Below are 22332 nucleotides of genomic sequence, written 5' to 3' on the forward strand. Positions count from 1 at the left end.
ATGCATTGAAAATGCTGAAGGGTCTTCTTTCTCCCAAAATGAAAACCCAGCACAAGAGGGCTGTTTTAACTTATTGTCTCATACAGTTTTTCTTTCCCAGACTACATCTCTGTCAATGGTTTAAGCTCCCCATTTTACTTTATTTTTCATTCCTTAAATAAGAGTGAATAACTCTGTATCACATTGAAACGTACTCTCTGATGCCCTAGTTTTGCTTTGTAGTTTTTACACTTAGTGTACTCATGGTATGACTTGGATTCCAAGCAGTAGTTCCCAGGCATGTGAAAAATCACATCCGCAGGCACAAACCAAATTACTTCTCCAGCGATTACACTTTTAATATGAATTTGTTCAGATTTTATGAACTTTGGTAGATAGATGTACCTGCAGACTGAGAGAACGGTTATGAAAACTGTCCCTGGATACGCAAAGAAACACTTTTTATTTTGTTATTGTAACTTTTGATTAACAAGTGAAAACAGCCCTTCTGTTGTGCTGGCCACTCATGATCGCAAAGTACTTTATAAGCACTAATTAATGAAATCTCCCCCAATTCCAGAAACTAGCAGAAATATTCCTAAGAATTACCAAGGCAGAAGAAATTACAGAAAAGTGCTTATACATCTACTGAGGACAACAGTTATAACAATCTAGCCGTTATAACACGGGAACTTTATGCGGACTAATGATTCTGTTAAAAAACAACAGAGTAATTTCTAGGTTGCTACAGCTGGATTGTTTTCTATTCCTCAGCGAGCTCCCGGCACCTTTTCAATCTGTAGCGTGAAGCCTTTGTTCACACGCTCAAGAAGAAAGGGCTCGCTCTATCTCTGCACGTTATTCCAGTGAAGCTGAAAGAACATCAGCTTGAGTAAAGCTACTGCAATTTGACTAAGCCTACGGGCACATCTAAAGACAGCTCTCAGCCCAGAACTCACTAACTCCCTTCCTCACCGTTCACTAAATTAAATCCCCTTATGTGGGTTCTGGAAGAAATCTAAAACAACTTTCAGATAAAGAAGGAGGAAAGATCCTACGCACCTGTTTTTTCAAAAGGCAGTTTCTTTCTCCACCAAAGCACTCTGTCAGTCCAAGCTGGGGTTCTGCACTTATCACTTGTATCATAAGCCTCTGAGCCAACGTCATATTTATATGTTGGTCCAAAATTAATAGTCCCTTCATGGAAGTCTTTAAAAATCTATGAAAAGAAATACCATCTCTTTGATTAAGTTACAGACGAGGTAGGTGCCATTGTGACGTATCAACGTCCTTGCAAACAAACAACATTCTAATTTTTAAACAAATTACTACATTCATGTACTACAAACACGGGTCTGAAAATGCAACTTTTTCACTCTCTCAAGGAATTAGACCAAGCCAACATGCAGGTATTCAAGAAAATGAGACACACTGCCTTACTTTTCCACTGGATTTTTGCTGTTGTAGTTGATCAAATTCCAAGAGTGTCTTCCAATCTTGACGTTTGAGAAAATAAAAGACTTCCTCATATGTTAGATCAATGCGATAGTTAAAATCACCACACCAGAAGACATAGTCATGTGAGAACACACTCCGCCCCTAGTTTAGAGGTACAGAATACTGTTAACGTTAAGTCACATTCATAAAAACACCTTTTAAATGCACTGAAATGTACAGCTCCATCTCTCTGAATTACGAAATACCAGACCTACTTGCCACATTCTATTTGTTAAAATCCATCTTGTGCTAAAATGGAATGGTTCTTTCACTGTCTTTTGCAACCTGCTGAGCTGAATTTTGTAAACAAGAGTGTCAGACTCTGACCCCTGTTTCCAGAACGTACGTCTAAGCCGGGACACCAGCTTTATATTCACAATTTGCTATAACGAATATTAAAAATACATTTGTTTCCCTAACGTATTTCACACACATATATTTACATATTCTAAATATAACACAAAATGTGCTTCTGGTATCAAGGCACATTCAGCAACAAAGGTCCTGAGTAAGAACAAGCTCCAAATTTGATGTTATGTGCACATCATAGTTTTGTAAACGTATTGAAATAGAACAATGAAAGTCAATGAAAATTCACTCCAATTCTAAGTTTAACATCCTATCCTCTAACCAGTCTTTTTTTTTTTTTTTTTTTTTAGTTAAGCTATAAACCTCTAAAACCCAGAGATTTGTAAAGGAAATGTTCCAGCGCTATGGCTGTCACAGCACTAGAGGGCACTCTTTAAATGCATTATACACACAAGGTACATTTAGCTATTGTAAATGGAAAGGACATAAAATAGTTAATGAGGTATTAGAAGGAAAAACTACCATAAGTACAACTTTCTGGCCATTTGGAACAGATATTCTATTCAGGACTGTCAGTATTAGTTCTTACACAAAACAACTGATTGATATGCTGCATGTGCCAAGCCTCTAAAACCTTGCAAACAACAGGGAGTTAAAATTTTATGCTTTGCAACCTAAATGCTATTTTTTGCTGACTAACCAGAATACACAAACTGGTCCATTCCCTCCCTGGTTTAGGGCCTCTCCAGAGAGGTTTGAGAAAGAAAGCATTGTGGAAATTAAAGCAACCAACATTAAGGGAAGCAAAGAAGCACTGCTACCAAATCCCATGGGTTATCTACTGGCCTGAGGAGACAAGTGTGAAATAAAACACTAGGGTGATTGATTTGACACTATTTAGGGGAGAAGTTATTCATACAGACCAGTAGTGCCTACTTGCCACACTCTGAGAAAAGCCAGCAGTTCCTTGACAGTGACACATTCATGAGGACAAAATGAAGGGAACAGAAAGTACTGCATCAGTGACCGAGAACTGATATATCGTACCCAAGCAGGAGCAGCTAAAGCAATGATGTACTGAGTGGCACGGATGGTCTTTTAAGAACCCGTACTACCTAGTGCCAGCAAGAGCTATCAATATCATGCTTTCCAGTTCTAACACCAGTCACCTAGATCTTATCCACGAGGCCTTCAGATTTGTCAGTTAAGTTGCACTATTGTGAAAGATTGACTTGAAAACTGCTCAAAGGCGAGGACTTTTCAAGTACTGCAGCAACTGTATTTTTTGAAAGGCGTAGAACTTTTGTAAAGCAAGTGCTATATTGGGTGCTATCTGGTCTCCTGTGAAACATGCTTCCTTTTTTTTTTTTTTTTTTTTTTTTTTAAACGTTTCCTTTACCATTTTCTTTTATGCCCATTCTCCATGGCACTGAGATGACTCTTTGATGACTTGTCATCAAAGACAGCCCGAGACCAGCTTTCATAATGTAAAGATACAACCTTTATCTCTAATGTTTTTAGCATACATACACCTACACTTACCATTGGGAAGCTGAGTTTCTGTGTGATTTCTTTATAATCTTCATTCCTCTCTTTCACCTGAGTCTGCCCAGCAGTTAAGTGACTGCATATAAAGCAGAAACTGGTACTATAGAACTGAAAACGAATGCTCACTGCCCCTTTATTTCCAGCTTTTCCTCCCATTCCTGTCTTCACGGTGTCTATTGCTACATCCCTGTATTTAAAAAAAAATAGAAAGAGAAGAGAGTAAAGGGCTGCACGGACAAACATTCAATTAACTTTGACTGTAACATAAAGGAAAAGCCAGTTTACAATGCCATGTCTTCTCCCCTCCAGAAAGCTTGCTGCTTTTAGGCACATTTTTTAGTTTGTTCATGTATTTATGTTTCAAATTAAGTATAATACAATAGTATAGAAATAAAACTATTTGAAAGTATTTTCCTCCTCTTCTTGCCCCTTCCAAAAAGACCAGCAAGACATTACTTCTGAAATACTGGGAATTTCTACAGAATATACTTTTCAAGTTTACCTCTACCATGATCTTTAAAATAGTGTCAATAACTAAATTTACTATTATGTTTCCTTTTACTTTTGAACATATGGGAATCCGTTTTTCAGAGTTAACAATTTAATTAGCAACTATATGTTGAAACCCAACTTCACAGTTGGTGCCGGATTTTTCAGTCAATTAAAGAGCAACAGATCATAACCCATAATTTGTTAAATCAGATGCAATAAAATCAGTGATTATTAGATACAACTATTTATACCTAACTCCTAAAATGAGTTCTGTACTGACGACAAATTGCTTAGGTCCTCCATGTTGTTAATTACATAGTATTTCAATGTCATGATTAGCATATACTTCACTACAGAAAGATGACTTGCTTGGCAAAACAGACCACCTGCTCGCAGAATAATTTCTCCCAGATAGCCAGTCTACTCTGAGAATAAAGCATGCCTGTCTGATCAGATAAGTAAATGATGAGATCATTGTTGTAACCAACCCCAGCACCATGCATGTCCTTCCCAGTGAGAAAATTTTACTTTCCAGATAGAAGTCAAGCAGATCTGGACTAGAACATTACTGGCTTTAAGCAAGGGGCAGGGGGAAAACCACTAAGTCTTATCTGGGTTACTGTCAAGCATTCATGATCTAATGATGCAAGATGTTACAGCTCTCTTCTTCCCTTCCTCTTCATTTTCCTCTCTCTTCTCTGCCCCCCATCTTTTCCCCTCTTTATTTTCCTCTCTTTTCCTGATTGCTGAAAACCTCCAGAAAAGACACCCTCAAGGGAGGCAAAACGGGACCATCAATGTTTTCTATGAAAAGATGGGTTTCAAGCGCTCCACAAGAAGCACGTGTTCAGTCTTTTCACTCAAAGGAGTTCTCCCTTCCTGCTGCCTGCCTACCCAACTGCTGACTGATATTTATCTGACTTGCATTCATGGCAAAGGTTACGTTGAGATAACCCACTGTACATTCAACTACATCAATCCTTTCACTGCTGTATAAGCTTCAGCTATTCTCTAATTTTATTTCTCTATTCTCTAACTTCTGTCCTAATCTCTTCACTCTCTGTAAGCACAGAAGCCTTTTTTTTCCACTTCTGATCGTTTTTGTTTTCCTTTTCTAGACATGGGAAAAACTACACATGCATACAGGTTAGGTTTGATTACGCTCACGTAACACATAGCAGCACATTAGCATTAAATGATGAAACTCGGTCACTAAAATCAAACTCTTCCCTTTTTCTCTTGAGTTTCAAAGGGCTACATTCAATTCCTAGCAGTTTGACAGCTGCAACAGAGCCACTGTGCTGTTCTGCTTCTGATCTCCATTTAAACCATGCACTTCCTGCTGGATTGCTCAAATCTCTTGTAAGGCAAGTGAAAAGTCAAAAACTGACAGAAACATTTCTCTTCTGGATTGCTTCATACCACCAAAAATATGTAATTTTTAAAAATCATGTTTAAGAAAGATTACTGGAAAGGCAGCAATGCAAGACCATCAGGGCTACCTGGATTGCATTACTCTGCTTAGCCTAGAGCACTTGATGTTGCACAAGCTCTGCACTCATCTTCTCAAGTAGGTATCAGACCAGAGAGAAGAAAGAGGCAGCTTTTGATATTTTAATCACAAAATGCAGTGGCCAATCAGTGCCCCTAACATGGAGTAGAGGGCACTGTCAGGATCACTCCAGACTTTAAGGACAGAGTGATGCCCAAAGATAGTTTGGGCTAATTACTCATTTCCTACCCATTCACACTTAGTCTGCATAATTCTTGCTCGTGGCAAAGGCATTTTAATGCAGAAATCTCTGTGGCTAGGTACTCTTATCTTTCCTCTTTAATAAAAATTAGAATTTTCTAGGGGCAAGAGGAGTTTGATCAGTCTCCAGGGACATCGGTGCTAGTAAGCTGAAGACACACAGCTCTGCACCCTCTAGGCGCCTCTAGGCACATAGTTCTGCTTCTTGTGACTTCTAGGAGAGACAAACACTTAATGGGCCCTTATAGCTCTCAATTCTATAAAATGTCAGGGGGCAAAATTAGCTCTCTTTCCCCCACCTCCCCTTCCACCTTTTCCACCATTCTTTTCAGGCCCAGACCCAGCCCTGTTTCCATATGGAAACACTAAGGAGAGGGTCAGCAAGTAAAACCTGCCCTTCGGGCAGAGGCAGGCACTTGCCTTCACTTGGTGCTCCAAACACTCTTGGACTTATTAGCTCAGGTCATTCCTTTTCCAGAAAGACAGCACCCAAACAAGGTGCTACACCCTGACTGCCCACCTGGAGCACGCCCAGCTTCTGAGCTGAACTGGAGGAAGATATTGGGGCTGCCTAGCCTTTGCGCTACCCAGGAGGATGGACTCCAGACTACTGCTGCCTGGAAACATGTCTCTATCCCACACTGAGCAGAGACCAGAATCCAGGTTTGCGTAATTCCTACCAAGCTGAAAAATCACTCCCACCCTCTCTGGCCACATTCCAACAGCAGATGTTACTGAAGACACAGTTGTTTTGTTTTTGTTTTGGTTTTTTACCTGATGAAGGGGACATGATAGGGTCGTACAAAGATGAAAAGACAAACACCAACAAGCTGTGCTGATGTCAGCTGAATGTAGCGATGAGTCCTAGAAATAGCTTTTTGAAGCTGCTCTCCCCACATTTTTCTATTCGTTGTACTGGAACAAACATAAAATCATTTAATGGAATCAAAACAAAACACATGCAGTCAATAAAATGAGCAGATTAACCGTGCCTTAGGTTTACAGACATCCATTAGGCTGTACACATGCTGGCTCCAGAACTGGAAGTGCTGTAGGGTGCATGGTAGAGACAGATGCCTCCTTGTGAACCAGTCCAGAGTCAGCAGAGTCAGCGAGCCCAGGAACAGCGCACAAATACAGTTATCCTGCTTCTGGATGTGAGAGGGATTTTGTCTACTACGCTTAGAAAGATCCATGCTCACATGACATTTGATATCCCCATTCACTGGGGTAACTGGAAGCTGACTGTAGTAATCATAACCATAAAAACAAAAATCCATGTCAATCTCGAGACTTGTAAGATTTCTTGTGCTCACAGTGAAGAGGAGATCTTCTCTGGATCTTCCCTGTCTGGGAGATGACTGGCTACCCACAGCTGTTGGCTGTTCTTAGCTGAAGGCTTGTAGGTGGGTGCATATACCTTCGCTTCTGCAGAACTAGTGTTTTCTTATCTCCAAAGCCAACTGATACATGCAGATATACCGCCAGCCCAGCAGCCATGCTAAGCACTGCTGTAACTTGTCATTCTCAAAACAGACAACTAACTGGTCAGCCTGATGAATCAGCATGGGAAACATTATCTTCAGGGTTCCATCCCTATTCCTCCTTCAGATTCAAAAGGACCGGTATATACCACAGCCTACCGTTCATGCTGACGAGCCAAGCTCAGGCTTTGCCTTTAACTCCTCCTCTAGCCATAATTTTCACAAAGACAATTAGCCACAGAGACATTTCATTCATTTTAGAATTCCCACATGAATGCCAATTATGTTTGCAGTCACTGAGCACATTTTTCCCAACATCAGGCAGGGGTTTAAGGACAAGTGTTAAATCAATGTCAACCATCAGAATCCTTCTCTGCCAACACAAAGACTTAAGAGACTTAGAAAACACAGTGTATTCTACTGTACAGAAGTTCACAGAGAAACAGCACTTTCAATACTGTCCCAGTGCCATTGGTTAATGGCAAACGTATTTCCAGCTACAATTACAAGCAACAGACTTGGAAGGAAGTATTCTACACACCTGACCATACACTGCACAACTCTGGAGGCTTTTGTTTGGCTGGTTCCTTTGGGGGAGAGAGTGCTCTTTTTTGGTTTTGTTTGTTTGTTTTTGAGGTTTGGGTTTTTTCGTTATTTTGGGGTTTTTTTAACCTACCTGGCATTCACAATATTCCCTGCACTTAATTCAACCATCTCTTCAAATCCTACTGCAAATATGTCAGGAGGGCAGTTCTCATCATCTGTTGGCAAGAGAAAAAAGTCACACAAGAGTTACTATTTTGATGTTTCTTCTAACGACTTGTTTTCTAATTTCTGACAGAGATCATTCCTGTAGTTCTATCTTGTGTATCCCCTGCCAAGCTATACATATTCATAGCTCCTTTAATCTAATCTCACAAAACAACCCCTGCAGTTCCTGTGAAATTTTTTTCCTGCTCTTCTCCCACCAGTTGGTCTCCATCTCTCTTGCAGGAAGCAGTTCAGAACAGAGCATTATATTGTAGCAATGTTAAGATGAGAAAATATTAAATGTTCTCTCTCCCTCACCCCACTCATCACTAAAGCCACAACATCTCACTACCCACCATCTTTCACCCACTTGTCATTTTACCCAACATGCTTTTCCTTTTCTTTTTTGACACTGATTGCTATGTAACTGAACTTACTGTCCACACACCAGTATGTCCCTTCCCTCTCAATGCCTTTAGTAAATTTATCTACTTATTTAAGGAAGCCTTTGAAGTTTCTTCTTATCTTCTTTCTTCCAAGTCTAACTTAAGGTTAGGTTAGGTCACTCTAGAGCACAGTGACTCTCCCTTCCCTGGCCCAGGCCTGTGGATATTACCTGGTAAAACACCAAAGATCCAATGCTCTCATATAATAGTGTGAAGCATATCTGTTGACCCATCAGGTCTGTCCATTGCCTAAAGGGATTTTATATTTTTTTTTAAACTGTCATACGACCGAGGTAACAGTAAGTTAATTCAACATGAAGACCTAAATAGCAGACAACCACAAGAACCTAAATCAGACCTGCCTCAGAAAATAAGAATGGAAAGAAAAGTAAAATATGCAGCAATTCTCTGTAGACAGAAGGGTGAAACTAGCACATGACAGCTAGCCTCCTTTACTGGCTTAACATGACAGGCACTGTCATATGTTTATATCCCATTAATAATTTTGGACATTTGCCTTTGAACACTTACCCATTGGTGCAGGCACTGCACTGACATTACCACGAACACAGACATTTGTGTGGCCATACCGTAACTCAGCTCCCTTCCAGAAGCTGCTTAGACCTATCACGTTATGGCTGCCTGTATCATTTAGTCCTGCTCCTCCAGTTCTCTCAAGGGAAGGCCTGGCAAGGCTAGCACATGGCAGGCTGTCAAGAAATTTTGATATTATGGGAATAGTCATGTGCTAACACATTTAAACTGTTTCTGAAACAGACTGGACCAATCACCCACCCAAGCTGCTCAGAGTACAGTTGTCTGCACCTAATCACATATCCATGCACTCAAGCACTAAGGGTTCAAATGACACAACTCGTGTAAGTAGCCAAGGATTTGAGGAATGAATTCCTGAGCTTGAAGGCTAGGCACAGGAATATCCCTGTGATGCCTGAAGGAAGCTAAGTGTTCCACTGTAACAATAAAAGCACAGGTTTTGCCATAGTTTTGCACCACTGAATTTTTAAATGACAGAACATTCACTTTTCATTTTCCGTAATAAAATCTGTAAATCAATTACAATACCTGACTTTGTTCTGTAAATAAGAAATTCAGCAGCCAATTTAAGCAAGCCACAAGCACAAGAGCTTTCTATACTGCTAAAGAAAGGAAACTGCCTTCAACAAATGTAATAATGTAACTCTTTTTGTCTGAAGGTTTTGATAGTAACATTTCCAGAGCGTTCCAATCTCAGAGTCCATATTGTACCGATAAATTTAGCTCCAGACGAAGACCAAGGAGACATTCTGAGGGCACCTAAGCACATAGCTCCCACTCACAATGAAGAACAAAGGACAGAGATATTGAAGAAAATGAAATATGGGATGCAGAATAGGCAGACAGACACCACGATGGCGTGAGAGACACCTCTGAATTCTGACCTGCTGAAGGTTCAAAGCAGAGTCACCTGGCACAGACCCACGAGTTTCTCTGACTGTCAGAAGCCCTTCACACACACTGTTCCACTGCTGAGGTGAGGCAGCACAAGTCCACATGGGGCTGAATACATCCCTGAGAACTGACAGAAAATGCCCTCCAAGATGCACTGCCTTTGAAAGGAACAGCTGGTCAAATCTGAGTCCCAACTCGCTGTCCCTAGAGGTGCCAGCAAATATTGCTTACATGTTTTGACTTTGAAGTCTTACCCTGAAATTCAGAAACTCCAGAGAGCTTGGGAGAATCCAGCAGCCAGTCTGTCAGCTCACTGGTACCGAGGATGTTGCTTCGAAACTGCTTCCCTCCATTCACATTCCAGGTCCCCGTGGCAACACGAACACGCTTGAAGCTTGTGAATTCAAACTGACGCTCTGACATGGCCTTCAAAATACTTGGAGTCACTGACGGAAGAGAGGAGACAGAAAGAGGGTGTGTAAAAGAAGAATGTACCATAAGAGGACAGAAAGCATACAGACAGCAGCAACAGAGTCACTGTGAAAGCAATGCTAGTGCTAGTACCCTAGCAGCCACAATACAAAAGCTAAGGAATAACTCCAATGGCAATAACTACAAGATAACTGGGGTTGATGTCAGCAATTTCTCTTCCAGAAACCAGGTACACTTTGAAAGCTTGTGAAGGGCTGGTCACTCACTTTCATCATACGGTTTCCTGCACTTCTTCAAGTAATAAGCAAAAAAATTCTTTTTCCTCCCTTAATCTTTTCAGTTTAGCCTACAGCGATCAAGCATGTCACAAGTTATGACTTAAACTGAAGCCCTAAGAAGTTTAGAGTGTGGGGGGAAAGGCGGAGAGCGGCACAGAGTCTCACATCAGTCCAAAACTAGCACTGTCGTGGTTCTCTAGCCTGGTCAGAACTCCTCACGGGAAACAGTTATATTCATTTATTTTTGATGAGTATAGAAAATTAGCAGTGTGCTTTTTTTGTGTGAGCACCTGCGGTAACCTTAATCTTTAACTATCTGATTTGCATTGGCAGTCAGGCATAGAGAAGCTATCTGTATTTTCCTTGTGGTCCGCATCAGGGAATGCCCCCGGGATTGAAGTGGTGCTAAAAGGTTCACGTCTATCCTATTAAAATCCAGCAGTTCTCTGGAGCGAACTGACCACCTGATGCTGCCTGTGGGTGCAATTATCCTATATTTTGCACACAAGTATCTTCTCGGAGAGAGCTAAGTTGGTTTACTCTAGATGGGTGCAAACAAACGTGTATATGTTGTGGAATATCAGGGCCTGGAGTAAAGCAGGGAATGAACCAAAATAAGAACATAAATGTGCCTTTAAAGACCCAAATGGCTAAAAGCATGTGCAAACTGCAGACCAAAAATTAGGAGATAAAAAATCTGAGCTCAAGAGACTTCCTCAAGACAAACTCAGACAGGACCAGACTGGGAATATAGCCCTAAAATCCTTCCCTCTGGTCCAACTCCTCTGAACTGTCAGAGGAGATCATCATCAAACAGCAGACAAACATACTCAGAAGTCCAAAACAAAATATGAGAAATAAGCACAGCGGAATTAAAACACACGGAGTTGTGCTATGGTCACTTGAAAGCAGTGTTTTAAACAATGTATTTGTGCAAAAAGCAGCTTATTTATTGATTTTTTTCAAAAGGGTGCAAGTGCTTATATCAGACAGCTAAAAACAGACACAAAAGAAAAGCGAAGGATTTACACTGGCCTTACCCAGCAGTGCAGTGTGGTCCATGAGCATCTTGCCTTTGTCTGCATATTCCTCGCTGAAGAAGTCACCCATGAGCAGCAACTTGATGGCTTCCTGCTTTACTGCATCAAAAAAGTTTGACTGAATGGTGCGAGACACAGAGCGGGCGCCATCCTTGAGTTTCCCAACCTACATCAGACAGGAATCATCAGTGCAAGTGACACTGAAGAGTAAATCGGACATCTTTCTTTACTTGTGAATAAACAGTTTTGCCATTTTTCTTTACCTTGTGCTTCCCCTCAAGGGCACGACTGCCAGTAAATACTCTGCTCAGATTATGACCGTTGAGAGTCCACATTGCTTTGTAGGATTCCACAAAGCGCTCAATTATAGATTTAGAGTTCAACCCAAGGCTCTCTAATTGAGCAAGCAGGATCTGGATTAGGTGCAGAAGGAGAAAAAACAACAACATTGTTCTTAAATGTGTTTTTGCTCTTTATCCTCAGTTTAAGTATTCCGGCCAGCACCGTTAGAACTGGCAAGACAGACTTGTATCACTGAGGCTTATGCCCTCTTGCCTTGTTTTCCCCATGGAACAGACAATGTATGCAGTACAGGCATCCACGAAAGATCCTCTGACAAACTCACCTCCAGTGCAATGAAGGACTGTACACTATTAGTACGATCCAGGCAGTCCAAACAATTCATTCGAAACGTACCTGTCTGCAGACTTTGGTAACCAAACACAAGAGGAGGGAGGAAAAAAAGGTATATTTTAAAATAACATCTAATCGTGAGTTGATTGAACAAGATCATCAAATGTTCAGCCTGAATATACCCACCCACATTTTGACAGTGCAAGCAGATTGTGCACAATGTATTCCATTAACAGGTCTAATGACTTGACTACATCTGCAAAACTGTATTAGCAAATCCATGCACTGGTAATTTTCCAGATTTCAAACAATGGAGATGCAGTTAAGCCAAATAATCTATTTAGCACCAAGGCTATGCTTTGTCTCAAAACTGTATTTCAAGATGGTCATTTATGCTCACGGTCCAAACACAGCAAGCAATCCGGGAAGGCCAAGACAGGTGGCACCTGGCTATGCTGGGACAGAGGGGCAGGGACACTCACCGTGGACTTACATTCTCGCCCTTTGTGAAGATTCCAAAGTCTTCCCAGTGCAACTTCAGCTGAGGCCTCAGCAAATTCTCCAGTTTCTCAGTTTTCCCACCTTTTGCAAATTGGTGGTAGTCAAAGTTTATCATGGGAGTGTCTGCCGCATGGGAAGAGGCCCATAGCAGTTTCTGTTTAGATAGAGAATGAAGGAAAACAAATCCTGCTCAAGCCACAGGTTAAGGATTGATACCAGCATGCTTTTATCATTACTAAACTTTGACTGTTTATCACATTTTTAATATTGAGAGGTTCATAGGGAATTTTGAAAGGCCAGACATGAAAAAAGCAACTGAAGTTCCCTATTTGTTTTCTTTCCAAAAGTAAACTGGATTGTTAGACCCCAATTTTTCTGCAGGGGAACTCAAACCGTAACTGCAAATTATACCTCAGAATTGTTGCTGTCTATGCCTTGGCTAGTGGCAGCCCTGCAGCAGTGGGCTGCTACCTCTGTGCATGAGGGTATACAGCAACAGTGATGCTCTGGGCAGGCTCAGCACCGTGACCCTGATGGGAAAGGTGTCCAGAGCTGCTTAAGGTACAGGAGCATAACAGTGCATGGGTGTATTTTTTAAGCATTCCTGAAGTGCCAAGACATGGATAAACATGGCCCTAAACTTAGGTAGAGGGTGCCTGGGGAGGAAGTAAGAAAGAAATGATGTCCCAGGAAACATACTATAAAATGTTTGTGGTAGACCACAAAAATGAAGGAAGAGGCACAAATAGCCTCATTATTTCCATCTCCAATTTCCATGACCTCACATGCATTTCCGTAATCACCACAAACCTCATTAAGGTATCCGTAATAGATACGACAATAATACATCCTGCTCTCCACGACAAAGCCAGAGAGAACTGTTATATGAACTCTAACTATGCAAGCCTTCGTCTATTCCCTTCCCTCCTGCACATTCTCATCTCAAGAGACGGATACTTTACTCCACTTGGATTGTGACACAAACTGAACAAAACAATTCTGATATTACATTAAAATGTAAAATGTATATACTGTTACACCAGTATAATTGCATCAAGTAAGCCATTAAGCCTTCCCCTGCAGAAACAACTTTAAAGGTGTTGCATGGTGTTTGAAGAGAGACGTGCAAAATACATTTCACTACACTGTTACAAAAGCCAAAACACTTGGTATCTGCTTCTCTGTTGTTGACACCTCAACTTGCCTTCACAGCTGCTGGCACTAGTAATGCACTTGAGGATGATATTTACCCGCTGCCTCAGAGTAAATCATTGTCAGAGTATTCATAACTCTACACTACAGCATTGGTTTTACTGTAAACATAATTACATCTGTTATAGGGGATCCTTATAAGAGGAACAGCGTTACTGGGAACAGTATTGATTTTTGGTCTGATAACAGCTGATTCACGTAACAGCTGAAGGTAAGTTGTCATTTACAATTTTTCATTTGTTCCTGTTGCATAAATGAACGGTAGCGATGACATTCTGATCAAGAAAACCCAGCAGCAGTAATTACAAGAATATTTTGAACCAACTCTGATAAGAACTAAGATTGCAGCAAGAGTTGCAAGGAATACAAGCAAAGGAAGATAAAGAAACAAAGAAATAAACTAATGACAGAAAAGGAGAAAAGTTTTCATTCCTAATCATTCCCCTATGAATTACTTTCTTTTTAATTCAAGCTCTTTAAAATCATCAAAGTAAAAATTAACTATATATTCTGTCCAAACATCCATTTATTAAAAGACAAAGGTACAGAAAAGACCAAGAGGTGATTGTTTTGAATAAGTACAAAACTTTAGTTTCCAGTACTGCCAGTCTAAATTCTTTCAGCTCATAGAGTGCTTTCATAATTTATTTATTTTCAAACATCAATAAAGTTTAACAATTAAAACAGATCTTTATTTAAAATAAATTAATGAATGCAAGGTCTTTATTTTAGAGATGCCCTGTTTCTGACTTAATCTCTGTTTGTATGATACTTGCCAGAACACTGTCTTCAGGAATGCGAGTGTTTGATAAAATATCAGTATTAAATTAACAAGAAAAGTCAGATTTGTATCCTCGTAAGTTATCTGAACATTTTGCAAGTGATCATCTCTTACCCCTAAATTTCAATTTTTTTGCAAAATAAACTATAAAAACTATTTTAAAGATAGAGAAATCAAGAGATTATAGAGGCTTATCTGTGTCATACAGAAGTTCAGTAAGAATCTGAAAACAGAAGCTAGGACCAGACTTCACTTCTGTACCTTCCTCATCGCCTTGCAAGCTTTAGTCATAATCACTTTCTTTGGCCATATTCTGTACAGGGGGAGACTTTCACTGTGTCACTTTCCACTGGGGAAGCTGATAGTCCTCCCCAGCTCTTTTGGAGGAGGAGGAAATGGTCACACAGAAAAACTGCCAAAAAACTCAAAACACTCCTTGTCTCGAGTAGATTATTCCAACAGAGAGGGAAACAAATCAGAAACTATTCTTTAACTACAATTTTCATTTTGCTTAGTTTCACACAGTAAACATTAGAACTCAGAACTCTTGTATCATTCTTTACCAATGATAAATACATAACACTTACTACAGGTGTGTACTTAAACCATTCTTCATATTATTCTTAGGAAGATACACTCCAAAGTATCTATGTCAGATTTCTAAAGCAACTGGCACTTAGGAGGCAGACTTGCACCAGCCTCCAGCCAGATACAGGCAGCTATGCTCGGCTGCAAATCCCACTCAGTGCCAATCTGCGGCTTCAAGTACACGTTAGTTTTAAAAAATCTGGCCATGAGAATACTGCACTAGAACTCAGCGCAGCTTTAATTCCACAATGCCTGACATCCTGAAAGCACAACCCAGATGCTTTCAGGTATTAGTTGTGCCTAGGGACACATAGAGGCCAGGAAAACCTCTCCCTTCATACACCAGACTGTCATCTGGTGCTCCGGCAGCCAATTCCCATTACAACCAGAGCAAGACAGCTTGCTTACGCTCAGTGAGCCAGGGTCAGGGCCTGGCCTACAAGCAGTTCTGGCAATCCCGTGAGGCACCTGACTGCATAGGTGACTACATACTATGACAAAGCTGACCACGATTCATTTTTGCAAACGTGAACTACTCTTAGGAGAATAAGGGCTTTTCTTTTTTTAGAGTCTGGTTAAAGAGAATGTGCATAAATGTGTGAAGAAATAAGCAGGAAGGCAATACTGGAAATTAAGCCATGAGACTATGAAGCGCCATTCTCTCAGTATGTAACATCTAGTAAAGAGATAACATCATTTCTTAAGATATACTATTCAGAAGTATATTCTGGGCCAGAAGGGAAAGAGAAGAACATGGAGGCTCAGGGGAAATCAGCAGTTAAAAAAAAAGAAAAAAAAAAATCCTTGCTTTTACCTTAAAAGCTCTGTTGAGCACCTCCTCCCCTCCTCTGCTTCCCAACAGGTTAACGATCACTTGTTTTCCATACTGCTCTTTCAGAAGCATCATATGCCTACAGCAAAAGTAACCATAATAAGTATTAAACAAAATCATGTTATGTTGCCTACTACCTTTTTCAAAATACAGAAGTAGAGATCACTGGTTGTTCCATCCAGCAGAAAGTTTCAGCCACAGCAGCTACAGACATCTTCCTCAGTTTCCTTGCAATCAATTATTAAATAGTACAAATGGTGAAAGTATGCAATTAATGGACACAGTATTTTGTACTGGACTTAACGAAAGAAACATAGAATCATAGAATCATTAAGGTTAGAAAAGACCTCTAAGATCATCGAGTCCAACCGTCGACCCAACACCACCATGCCCACTAAACCACGTTCCCTAAGCACCTCATCTACACGTCTTTTAAATACCTCCAGGGATGGGGACTCCACCACTTCCCTGGGCAGCCTGTTCCAATGCTTGACAACCCTTTCGGTGAAGAAATTTTTCCTAATATCCAATCTAAACCTCCCCTGACGCAACTTGGGGCCGTTTCCTCTTGTCCTATTGCTAGTTACTTGGGAGAAGAGACTGACACCCACCTCGCTACAACCTCCTTTCAGGTAGTTGTAGAGCGCGATAAGGTTTCCCCTCAGCCTCCTTTTCTCCAGGCTAAACAACCCCAGTTCCCTCAGCCACTCCTCAGAAGACTTGTTCTCCAGACCCTTCACCAGCCTCGTTGCCCTTCTCTGGACACGCTCTAACACCTCAACGTCCTTCTTGTAGTGAGGGGCCCAAAACTGAACACAGTATTCGAGGTGCGGCCTCACCAGGGCCGAGTACAGGGGCACGATCACTTCCCTACTCCTGCTGGCCACACTATTTCTGATACAAGCCAGGATGCCATTGGCCTTCTTGGCCGCCTGGGCACACTGCCGGCTCATGTTCAGCCGGCTGTCGACCAACACCCCCAGGTCCTTTTCCGCCAGGCAGCTTTCCAGCCACTCTTCCCCAAGCCCGTAGCGCTGCATGGGGTTGTTGTGGCCAAAGTAAGGAAATGGGCTCCAGATCTTTTTATGTTACCGTTAGCCTTGATATTGCCCTTTGTATGCTCCCACCTCTTGGCTGTCAGCCTGGGAACTACATAGGAAAGACAAGAAGAGAGGAAAATATATTACACTTCAACAGGAATTGCCCAGCATCTTGCAGGGCTGAGCCTAGAAAGAGTCAGCAGCAGCAATGGGGCCTAGGGCTCCCGTGCCAAGGCCAGAGAGGCACAAACACACGTCATAGGCGACAGGGTTCAAACATCTCTGAGCTACCACAACACTGAGACATTCACTCTCAACTTAATCAAATTAAGCAGGAAGGTTAGTAATCATAAGAACTGCTGCGCTGGATCAGACCAAAGGTCCTTTTAGCCAAGTGGCCTGACCCAGATTCTTCAGAAAAAAACACAAAATAGGACAAGTATAAAGTGTTGTTTTTTTTTTTTTTTTACCTATATCCCCAACCTCTCAAAGCCTGACATTTAGAGACTCTCAAGCCAAGAGCTTTCAGCCAGATGCAGAGGCACCCATTCTCCCCTCTAATTTTTTTTCAAGTTGGCATGCGTGTGTTAGAGGAGCTGTGCTGGCTCATCAAGAAACAATTAGATCTTAAAGCCAACTTCCATCATGTACTAACAACACTGTAGTAGTACTTAAGAGGAAGCTGGATAGAAGTAGACAAGAAAAATAAAATAAACACTCATACAAATGAAAAGCTATTACATGCTGCAAAGTGACATGCAATGGCAAAGTGTCAAAAAAACAGCAAGCACACATATTCTGGCATGCACCTTTAAATCCTATAACCAGAAATAAGCCACGCAGAAAACCATGGAAGGGGAGAAAAGAAAGAAAGAAAGTTATCAGCATGGCCTTCAACAAACATGGCTAAATATATTTTCTGGTGCTATTTATGTTCCTGATTCTGCAACCAGTTCTCTGTACACCAACTCTTCCCATACATTTGCACCCCTCTGATCTCAGCATCAAGATCCTACTTCTCCGCCAATGTTGCTTCCTTACAACAAAACTGCTGAAGCTCAGGTCACCTGCTTGAGTACTGTAAGCAGAGGTCCCTGAGGATTTCTCAGGGAGAGGGGATGAAAAAGATCCACTAACAAGATTACCATTCACTTCTCACAGCGCCTTCTCAACACATTAACCTATCAGATGGGAAAATGTAACAGGCTAAATCCACTCTAACACTCTCAGAAAAGCTGTAGCAGGTTGTTAAGTTTCTGCGTCTTTTTCCATAAAGGCCATCACTTATTCCTTGCCCATTTTCAAAGGACTGTCTTTTGCAGGTGTGTAAGCAGAGAGATCCCTAACTTCATCTAACATAAAGGCTTTACTGCACACAAGGGAAAGAAGGAATAGCGCAAGTGGATCCTCATGTTCATGTTTCTTACAAGAAAGCTATTCACCAGTTGCATCAAGGTCAGAGAGAAAAGATTCTCTGAGCTAAATGGTCTTACGGAGTTGTTCCTTGCTGAGGTACTCTCGATTTCTTGGGCAGCACAAGAGGATGCTGAGTAAGTTATTGATTTCTTCTTATATAAATTATCCCTGCTGTGGAATGCAAACCTCTAAGATGGAGCTTCAGGGACACTGGCAGGGCAAGTTACCATGGCACCAGATGACCACAAGACCACGAGTCTCAGAGGCATTTGAATTCAGTAGGATTTAAGAGCCTTAAAAAGCTTGGAGAATGTAGGCTAAGACCCTTCGGAGCAGGGACTGCTATGGCGCATAGTCTCTTTAGATTCTAATCCCTGTTTGGGGTCTTCAGTGCTGCAAAACTATTAACAGTCACTAATGTCATGTTTGCTAACAGTTGCAGTAAATGAAATCCAGGAATTAACAGGCCTTACAACAGGCACAACCAACATAAACTCTGATTTGCCAAAACCAAATCAAAATAAAAATTAATCACATGACCTGGCACTTACAAGTTGAAAATTTGGCCAAATCCTTCATGTCCTTTTCAGGCAACATTCCCACTGATGTCCATGGGAGTTTGCCCTTAAAGGATAGCACTTCATAGTCAGACATTCAAAGGAATCAAGCTAATGTATGGCTTGTTTTACAGTTTCCAGCTGACAAGCAGAGTATTAATGGTTTAAAAAGGTTTAGAAGCCAGTCTTTGGGTAAAGTAGAAAAGCATCAGCATGACAGCATCATACAACACTGATCATAGAATAAGACAATGTTATTTCTGCATAGCAGTAAAACAATGAGGAGAAAAACAAATCCAGATTGGAGAGGAAGCAGTGTTTACTTTTTAATTACCTGGGTTACAGTGGTAAAGAACATATGTTCTGTGTAGCTTAAGTGTAAATTAACATTTGTTGGCTCACAAAGGGTTACATAGACCTTCCTTTTGCATACCACTCAGTATTTCTTAGCTTTTACAGAAACAAGCCAGGAGACCAAATTAATTCAATTACCATTGAAAAGAGAAAGGAAAATGCACAAAAATAAGTGAATAAATAAAGTAAACCCACTTAATAATCCCACAACACCTGGGAGATTGGCAACATCATCTGAGAGATGTTTCACATCTCTCAGGATTTACTAGGAAGGCATAAAGTTGTGGAATCTTGGTTAAACGCCAGGCTGCTGTGTTATTGCCAAAGTGGAATGAAGCTTACCTGTCAAAGGCAGGTGCATTAGCTTCCAGACCTCTGTTAAGCCTTAGATGATGAGAACCCACCTAAAATAAAATATTGGAAAGAGAAGAAGGAGAGAAATAACTTCTTAAATTGCTAGAGTGCTAAATCACTAGATGTCTCCCTTTTTCCTTCAGAGAAAAACATCTAACAGCACCAGACACCTCTAACAGACTCCACACACCCACACACATATCCTTAATACAAAAGCCACAGCTTCTATTAGAGAACAACATTTACAATTACAAGTGAAAACACGATTATCATTAAGCAAAGGGATACCTACACATCTTTTTATGGCCAAACAAATCACATCCCTTTGCCAGCTTCCTCTAGCAAATATCCCACACCGCCTCACACAAGCATGCTGTGTGCCCAGCATTCTTCCTGCCCTTCCCTCGACAGAAAAGGCTACAGTTATGCCAGTTCCATGGGTTGTGTCCTGAGTTCTTTCATCTTTCATTATTTACAGAAACTGAGAAGTATCAGAACAGGCCTTTGAAAATATGAAGGATGGAATCCTGTACCATCAATCTAATACGACTTTTAATATGGATGTCAACAACAGTAGCCTCAAGCTCCTTTTGAATGCTAGCTACTGTTATTGCAGTACGCAGAGGGCTTCTTTCCTCTCCAAAAACTACACTGCTAATTATTTACAGGATCATGCATTGTTTCCTGTACTTCATCATCTTCCTTTGTTTTTCATGAGGTTGGTTTCTGCAATTCTTTCTAACACCAGTGCCAGCACACTCACATCCAAGGAATAAGAGTTATGAGTATTCACCAACATAAATGAAAGCTGCATAATCTAATCCAGATTAGGCAAAAAAGTGTGTGTCCCTACTAAAAAGTTGAAAATTCTGCTTAACTAGAGATGCTACCCACTACCCAAAAATACTTTGGGAAAAGCTCTATGGCTTCCTAACATACAGAACAACAGTGCTGGATACAGCTACACCATGGGCAGGACATGTGCACAACCATACGGGCAGTCCTGCTTTATAAAAAGAAGCAAGTATTGCACTGGATGGTGCTAACAGACAACAACAGATCCTTTAGTCATCTTCCTTTCATGCTAAATCCAGTAGTTCTGAATGGTACCTAGGTGCTAGATTTAGTGATAAAAAAGTATCAAATAATCTTTAGAGAATCGATAAAACCAGTTATAGTATGTATTCTCTCTACTAACATATATGCATATATGTGCATACTCATTCCAGTTGCTTATCCCTCTGTTCAGAGAATGCAAAGAGTGATAGGATGATTCCTATTTGAACTCGTAACCGTATATAAACTGTAAGTCACAGTAAGTTACATATGTAACCTGCTAGGCTTGATGCAATAATCTCCTGATGAAACCCTACATCTCTGCCCTGCACATCAGATTAGATCATCATCACCCTTTTGACTGAAATCTAGCAAACACACCATCCAGACATTATACTTTGTTTCAAGGTAACATGTTCCTGTAGAGCTCCTGGTATCCCTAGATACTCCAGTTTTATTGTGGAGGACAATATCATCAAGCCAACCGGGCATTTCAGAAGGACAGGTTATTCCAAATAAAATAAAAAATGTTATAAAGATATTGCTGTAAGCTTCAGCTTAGGACATTAGGACACAGTTCCTTACAAACAGTTCCCTGCAGAGGCACACAAACACATGAAAATGTTAAACTTCAGTTAACTATAGCCATTTGCCTGGTTCAGTTCTGTTTATCTAAACACACAAAATTTCCTACAAGGTAAACCTAAATGAAAGAGCTCAGCATTTTCATGGAATGAGCTTTGCAGCTCATTTAAAAAAACAATTAAATTTTATGTAACTTCTAAATTATAAGTAGCAAGAGAGATAAGTAAGGTAGGCTTTTTGATTATTTGTTTACCTGAAGCCCTGGTTGCTCCCAAAACAGTGGAACAGAACCTCTGATCTGCACAAAGGAAGAGACGTCATCATCCAAGTAAATTGTCTGCAAAAATAAAATAAAGGGAAGGAGTTCTGCAGTTAGATCTATCAGTCTGTGACCCTTTCATCAGGTGACAGTTTAAGACACTGAACTCAAAGGGTAAAAAAAGTAAACCATGTATCTCACTGTATCCACTTACTGCTCAGTCACTTTTCCATAGTCTCACAGGCAGTGGAACAAAGCACAACGTATTTGCTTCCATGTCATCACAGCAGATTCAATTCACTACTCACCAGAAATAAGAGAAAATTTAAAACACCACCACTGGCAAGAAGGAAGGAATCCTTCATCCACAATGAAGATGGATTTGATCCACTGGTGGAGACACTCAGGAAGACCAGCCATATACTCTCCCTCTGCCTCTCTCACAAAATTTAACTGCGCAAAATGTCATTGCTCCTTGTGACCAATGATGGGTAATGTCAGGTGTGGGATAAGCTTAACTCTTGCTTTATTTACTATTTCTTATTTCACTGCATGTTGCAGAGCGTCCAAATAAATCTCAGTGAAACCAGCAGCTTCGCCACTCCCATTCTGAAATACAGCGAACAGCATGTGATCTACTGCTTTTCCAGGGCGCTTATAGTGAGAGGCTCCGAACTCCCCATTTCCTTCCCTAACCAGACCTCAAA

At 40.8% G+C, this 22332-nt stretch overlaps 1 protein-coding gene across 2 annotated transcripts in view; it reads right to left on the minus strand.

Moving 5' to 3' along the window:
• SYNJ2 (synaptojanin 2) overlaps positions 1-22332 on the minus strand; it is a 69276-nt gene that overhangs the window by 16227 nt on the left and 30717 nt on the right. For both annotated transcript variants that reach the window (XM_076333779.1, XM_076333780.1), the window contains 13 exons: positions 21620-21703; positions 19714-19775; positions 15987-16083; positions 12573-12745; positions 12083-12164; positions 11721-11870; positions 11458-11623; positions 9962-10153; positions 7739-7823; positions 6353-6493; positions 3328-3520; positions 1420-1578; positions 1042-1198 (listed from right to left, as the gene is read on the minus strand). In XM_076333779.1, the coding sequence (XP_076189894.1) occupies positions 1042-1198; positions 1420-1578; positions 3328-3520; positions 6353-6493; positions 7739-7823; positions 9962-10153; positions 11458-11623; positions 11721-11870; positions 12083-12164; positions 12573-12745; positions 15987-16083; positions 19714-19775; positions 21620-21703 (1741 nt within the window). The remainder of the gene's footprint in view (positions 1-1041; positions 1199-1419; positions 1579-3327; positions 3521-6352; positions 6494-7738; positions 7824-9961; positions 10154-11457; positions 11624-11720; positions 11871-12082; positions 12165-12572; positions 12746-15986; positions 16084-19713; positions 19776-21619; positions 21704-22332) is intronic.

This window comes from Aptenodytes patagonicus, chromosome 3, assembly GCF_965638725.1.
Source record: "Aptenodytes patagonicus chromosome 3, bAptPat1.pri.cur, whole genome shotgun sequence".
Lineage (NCBI taxonomy): Eukaryota > Metazoa > Chordata > Aves > Sphenisciformes > Spheniscidae > Aptenodytes > Aptenodytes patagonicus.